The 6,858-nt window shown below is 48.2% G+C and overlaps 1 protein-coding gene across 1 annotated transcript; it reads right to left on the reverse strand.

The window, feature by feature from the left end:
- Positions 1-4,296: 4,296 nt before the first annotated feature.
- On the reverse strand, positions 4,297-6,598 carry KIF2B (kinesin family member 2B). The gene has a single exon (XM_060253111.1). The coding sequence runs from the start codon at positions 6,587-6,589 to the stop codon at positions 4,400-4,402; it is 2,190 nt and encodes a 729-aa protein (XP_060109094.1). The 5' UTR covers positions 6,590-6,598; the 3' UTR covers positions 4,297-4,399.
- Positions 6,599-6,858: the final 260 nt, after the last annotated feature.

A 6,858-nucleotide genomic window follows, 5' to 3' on the forward strand; every position in this document is an offset into this window, starting at 1 on the left:
TGCTACTCTAGTGTTGCACACAGCCCTTACATAGAAGTGCTCACAGTTAAGACCCCTCTGAGAAAAAGACTCAGTTATCTGAGATATTTAATGCTTAAATCTTACTACGAAAAGGGGAAACATTCCAAGTTGAATATTTGTTCCAGTGTGGCATAGTGCGTAGACTGTCAGACCAGGCCTGGTATAGTGTTTAAACTGTCAGATTCAGTCTGCCGAAGAAGCGTGCTAGGTGACCTTAGGCTGGTCACATTACCAGCCTGATCTACCTCACATGGATGTTGTGAGCATAAAATGGAGAGAACAAAGTAAGCCACTTTGTGTCCTCATTGGGAAGAAAGGCAAGATATAAATAAAGTGAATGAAACACACTGAGTTCAAGAAAAACATGCAATATTTACAGGAATGAGTTCATATATACACTAGATAAAAGTCACAAGATGCTCAGGTACTTTCCCATTTGTACATGTTCACCATTCCTCCACTATTTCCATCCCCATGCTCTTTTATGCTCTGCAACCAAGCCTGGCCCTGATTCTCTCACTGATGGTAGTCAAGACAAGAGGAGTACCTCCCCCTCACATCCCATTCTTTTTGTTGCTCTTGAGCAAAAAGCAAAAAGCAAAAAAAAAAAAGTAGTTCTGGCACACCACCAATTTCTCCAGTCATTGTTCACTTAATTCTGTATCTACATAGAAACAAGACCTACTGAATTAAGTGGAATTTGCACAGCATTAATTAACAGAATAGCTTGTGGATTAGCATTTTGCTGTGCAGAGGCTGACAGAGACTGTATAGACCTCATACAACTATACTGGGTCAGAGTGCAGGTGGAGAACACCATGCGCCTTTCGTGACTTGGTCCATGGGGTCACAAAGAGTCAGATTCGACTGTGCAACTGAACAACAACAACGTTACCTGCTAGGAAAAAAAAATCAAGAAAAACCATTCTAGCCTAATGTTCTTCTTGGTGTTCTAGTTTTCTCGTATGGAGAATTAAAAAAAAAAAGAAATGTTATTAAAAGTATTTGTATCCAGAAATTACTATTCAAAACAACTCACATAATTTAGAAGACTGACATTGAAACCAACCAATTTAATTTACACAATAAAACAAATTCCAGAGAAGTAGTTTTGCTAGGATGTTGCAACTAAAACATTAGATATTAAAAAGGAAACACTCAGAAACCCAGTGGGGGAGCTTCCCATTAGACATAGAGGTTGCAAATGCCAGTTGTTTTATAGCGTTTCAGAGGAAGATCCTGATTTGTCACAACTAGGTGATCCATATAAATATTTGATATTATCAGGCTTGGACCCAATCAAGATTAGGGATGGGTACCTCACTCTGAAAAATAATTTCCTAAAGCCCACAATCTTAAGAACAAATTCCCGAGTGAAGTCTATGTTACTCTTTATTGTAAGCATTATCTTGCTTTTATTGCATTTTCTTCTTCTTTTCTAATTCCATTCTTTGCATTATTTATAGTAAGCCATGTCCGTGTCACTTTTTTCTTTGCATTGTTTTCTAATTTTGCAATCCTAGTCTTATTGCATTGCTTATTTATTCGGTATGTTTTATGCTGCCTGATTATACTGTTTTATACTGAGTGATCCACCTGGAGTCTCTGCGAGAAAAGCAGGCTGTTAATAAACGAGTGAGGCAGGTTCTTGTATCAGTGGTAAGAGAACAGACATCATCTGGCTCAGGAAGGAAGAATATTGAAAGCTTCCCTTTCTGGCTTATTACTGTGGCTATGACCCTGAGTCTTGCTACACAAAGAGCATTAAAAATGTACATTTCCCCTTGCAGGCCTAAAAAAATGGTGATTAGAGACCATGCAAAGGCTACACCACTAAATTTTGCAATAATGGGCGTGCAAGACTTCTTTAAAGGAATAAAAATTCAAGTGGATATGCGGCTAGTGCCACAAGTCAGATGATAATGAGAAGACAAAAGAGTGACTTCTACAGTTCATTAATTCTATGTTCATGTTCTAACGGATCTTGCTCTTTCTTTGGAAAACCAAACCAAACTAATATCTGGTTTAACGAAATGTGCTTATATATAAATATTTAGAATCCCTCCATTTTCTTTCACATAATGACACCTCCCCCTGGTTCCTGGTCAGAGTTGATGCAACTGTCTAGATAGATAGCTACTGTTCAAACACATTAAAGGCAGCCCAGCAGAAGTTTCAAAACATCTCTACTTTTACTGCCTGTCTGGAATTTAAAGGGTGGGGGGGTGTGAGCAAACATCAAGCAGGTCACAATATGCAGCTGTTTTAACTTTGGCGTCCACAAGTTGTGCAAAACTGAACAAAGGCCTAGGCAGCACAAGCGCATCATTCTCACATGCAGGGAAAATGGAGGTTGAGAAACCCAGAGCACCGCATTAAAAAAAAAGTGATCAACAAGTAGATGCTACACTTATCTGCCTTTGGATAAGAACACTTTCCCTCACCCTGAGAGCCAGCATGCTGTAGTGCAGGGGTGGCCAACAGTAGCTCTCCAGATGTTTTTGCCTACAACCCCCATCAGCCCCAGCCAGTATGGCCAATGGCTGGGGCTGATGGGAGTTGTAGGCAAAAAAAACATCTGGAGAGCTACCGTTGGCCACCCCTGCTGTAGTGGTTAAGAGCGCTGAACTCTCATCTGGACAACTGAGTTTGATTCCCCACTCCTCCTTCACCTGAAGCCAGCTGGGTGATCTTGGGCCAGGCACAGTTCTCTCAGAACTCTCTCAGCCCCACCTACCTAACAAAGTGCTTGCTGTGGGGAAAGGAAGGGAAGGAGACTGCAAGCACTTTGAGAGTCCTTAAGGTAGAGAAAAGGGTATAAATATCTACTTTTCCATATCTTAAAAAATGCATCTATACCTATATCATGATTCACCCTTTCCACGCAGCTGAAACTTGGTTCTCCAGTTTCACACCTAAGATGGTGTACTTTTCCTCTACTGCTGTTAAAAATCCTGTATTTCCATACTACTTCTCATTTCACAAGACAGCACACAACAAAACAAGCATCTCCCCCCATTCCTATTCTTAGTCCCCGTTGCTCAGAGCATGTTTTAGCCTCTCCTCCCAGGACAGGGGATCTTTTATATCCTGAGGCCAAGCAGGCAGGAGCCAAGTTTTGCTCCACTTCTGATAAAACAGCAACAGCTTGGGGTAAATGGGGGAGAGCAAGCAGGCATCCTAAAGCAGGGGTGTCAAACTCATTTGTTATGAGGGCCATATCTGAAATAAATGAGACCTTGTGGGCCAGACCATGTTGGGTTGGGCTGAGCTATATCAGGCCGGAACATGTGTGTAACAAATAAGATTAGGTAGCAGAGATATAGGAAGAGCCCCGTGGCGCAGAGTGGTAAAGTTGCAGTACTACAGTCCAAGCTCTCTGCTCATGACCAGAGTTTGATCCCAGCAGAAGCTGGGTGCAGGTAGCTGGCTCAAGGTTGACTCAGCCTTCCATTCTTCCAAGGTCAGCAAAATGAGTATCCAGCTTGCTGGGGGGAAAGTGTAGGTGACTGGGGAAGGCAATGGCAAACCACCCTGTAAAAAGTCTGCCATGAAAAATTTGTGATGCGATGTCACCCCAGGGTTGGAAATGACTAGTGCTTGCACAAGGGACTACCTTTATCTTTTACCTTTTAAGCAGAGATATATAAACTTTATAAAGGACACAAACACAATTAGATTTTTAAAAAGAAACTTAAAATAAGCTTAAAATGTTAGCACTCTATCTTAAAGGTGCTTTCTTTGTATTTCTCCCATGGGATACAGGGAACTGGGCAAAGGAAGCTGTGGCTCTTTCCTTCCTTCCCCAAAGGACCAGGAGAGGGAGGAGCCTCAGCCAATAGAAGGAAGAAAGGCTTGGCACAGTAGCTCTGCTGTGCAATCAAGTAAGTCTTGCAAAGCAAACAGTGATACAGAAGGAAGCAAGATATAGGGAGAAGGAAGCAGATGACAGCCAGTTGCTCGGGGGCCTGATTCAGCTTCTAGACCGCATGTTTGACATCCCTGTCCTAAAGTTCAGCCTTGTTTGAGACACAAACCTCTCCTCATCCTCTAAAAGTGTAACCAGTGCTTTATACATTCCTCTTTGTTTAAAGAATCACTCCAAACATTCACTGGTCACAGATTCTATTTTCAGCTTGAAAAAATGTTATCTCAGAACACTATAGGAAAGAACTGGAGTCACCTTAGGAGAGTTTTGTTCACACTAGGTTCAGATGGCATTCAGTGGGAAAAGGGGCAGGGGACCCAGAATCAAACAATACACTCAGGCCAATATATGATTTTAAGGATTTAGTTTTAGAATTGTCAAGTGGGTAGATCCCACTCTGCCGTAAAACTGACGTAGCTCCATAGCGTTATGAGGAACGGAAGCCTCCCTTCATAGAATGCGAGATCTTTTCACAGCTACCTGCCCATTCCCTAGTTCTTTGTTGCAAAGATCTGAGCGGAAAGATTTCAATTTATCTTGGATCTCAGACAGAATGGCGATTTTCTTGGCCAGCACGGCTTCAAACTGTGCTGCATAAAAATCTATGTCGTAGTCTATTTCTTCAGCTATGCTGAGGAATGCTTTCAGCCACTCGAGAGAATCCTGGTGGTCCTCCAGCAGCATTCTCTCATCAATCCCCTTCCTCTTCTTCTGGCCTTTCTGTCTGCTAATGAACGTAAGTGTCTGTGGTGAGACCTGGTCCTCCTTCTGAACGCAAAAGACTTTGAACTCGTCTGTCTCAGGCAAGCTTTGGATGGTCCATGACTTTGCCAAGTCATCAGGTTGATAGACAGATCTGGGTGCGATAGCGTGGAATTGTTTGAAAGCATTTGGGTCCAGGGACAGTTCCTTCACTCTGTTGGCGTATCTCAGAGTGTTGAGTGTGTGTTCACACGACTTCAGCCCAGGGGAAATGGTGGCAATCATGCAAGTGCATGAGTTTTCCCCTATGAATGAGTCCCTCAACACCTGGGTAAGCTTGCTAGCTCTAAACGGAGTGTGGCCTTTATTGCGCCCCAAGGCTCTTATGCATTCCTTCAGTGCCAAGAGACTCTTGTTGATCTCTGCTCCTTCCAGCCTGGTTTGCCTGTCTGCACTGAAAGTGTCTGCTCCTCTCTCATTGCCAGCTAAATCAATCAAGGAAAACTTCCCATACAGCCTCCCTTTCCTCTTGAGGATGATCTGAAAAACAGAGTGGCTTCGTGATGAATGGGTGTTTGCAGAGGTCTGTCCGGAGGTCCGGCACCTGTTCCCTCTCTCAATGAGCTTCATCACATCCTCCATGCAGAGCACTTCTTGTTCCAGCAGCCCAACCACCTGAACCTGTTGGTTTCTGTCCTCCAGCACCCGCAGCTGGTTCTTCCAGTTGAGCAGGTCATAGACCTTCCCCCAGTAGATCTCGAAGAAAGCCCCAAAGACTTGCAGCTCCAGTGTCTTGTAAGCGGGCTCCTGCAGCATCCCAAACACATCCTTGGCCACCATGGCATAGATCCCCTTGGAAGGCTCCTGCTTTTTGCCAGAGAAGTCACCCCCCATGGTGTGGGTCTTGCCGCTGCCGGTTTGCCCGTAGGCGAAGCAGGTGGCCATGCCCCCCCGGAAGATAGTCTCCAGGAGCGGCTGGGCCGTGTGCTTGTAAACGCTCTCGTTGGAGGCGCGCTCGTCGAAAGCGTGGTCGAAGCGAAAGGTCTGGTTCTCCAGGTAACGCGTGAGGTCGAACTTTTGCCTGGCCTCGTGTACCATCACCACATCTGGGCAGGGGATGGTGACCACGTCGAAGTCTTGCAGGTCGGCCTCCCGCTGGCTCAGCGGCCTCTTGCGCACGCAGACCGAGATCTTGCGGGCGTGACTGGCTGCCGCGCCCCGGCTGGCCTCCGGCGGGCAACTTTGGGCCACGAAAGCGGCCCCGCCCCGCTCCAAGGCGTGGCGGTAGTCGTCGATCATGGCGATGACGTCAGCGTGGGGGTGCCGGGCGTGGGCTTCGCGCTGGGCCCGCTGCTCCAGCACCTCCTGGTGGCGCTTCTCCCGCCGCTCGCGCAGGCGCTCCACCTCCAGCACGCAGGGCGACTTGCGCCCGGCGCCGGGGCTGTCCCTGCCCGCCGTCCCCACCGAGGGAGCCCTCTTGGGCTCGCGGTCCGCGTTGTCCCCGCTCGGCTTTTCCTTCGCGATGGGGGTCACGACGTAGTTGGCGGGCGAGCCGGGGCGATCGCCTTGATCCGAGGGCGTCCCCTGCGGCGCCAAATGGGGGTTGAGCGCGAAGGCGAGGCCGAGCTCCACCTTCTTGCCCTTGTTGGTCCCTTGCTCGAACCACTCCACCGTCACGCTGCCGGAGTCCTCGTGCAGCGCCGTGACGACGGCCGGGTGGATCCGCCCGTCGCTCCGCTTGATTTCCAAATAGACGCCCATCTGAATGCCCCCGAAGTGCCTCGCCATGGCCGGCTCCGCCTGGAGCGGGGAGGGGGCCGCCCTCTTGATCCTTGGCAGCAGCGGGAAGCGAGAGAAGGGACAGGGCGGACACGCTGCCACCCAAGGCAGGAGGCCGCGGTCCACTAGAGTCTGGTGGTGAAAGGCACCCTTGCGCATGTCCCGGTCAGAGCCGCGGCCCAGCCGCGCAGCTTGACAGCCGGCCCCAAGGACCTGCGTCATAAGGGCTTCCTCGGGGTAGCTAAGGCTGCAGCCTGGGCCCGCTTGGCGGGGAAGAAACACCGGCGGGGCGGGGGCTTAGTTTATTCTAAACACCTTTTATAGCGTAGCCCACGCCGGCTAGACGCCGTGTTGCCCCCCGCTGCTTTTCTGTTTGGAGGGGCCCGCCTGCGCCCAAGGAATCGGTGAGTGTGGCTGAACGTCTCGGC

This window comes from Heteronotia binoei, chromosome 13, assembly GCF_032191835.1.
Source record: "Heteronotia binoei isolate CCM8104 ecotype False Entrance Well chromosome 13, APGP_CSIRO_Hbin_v1, whole genome shotgun sequence".
NCBI lineage: Eukaryota > Metazoa > Chordata > Lepidosauria > Squamata > Gekkonidae > Heteronotia > Heteronotia binoei.

Coding starts and splice junctions, on each gene's coding strand:
- KIF2B (XM_060253111.1), bottom strand. CDS start 6,589: ATGCGCAAGGGTGCCTTTCACCACCAGACTCTAGTGGACCGCGGCCTC.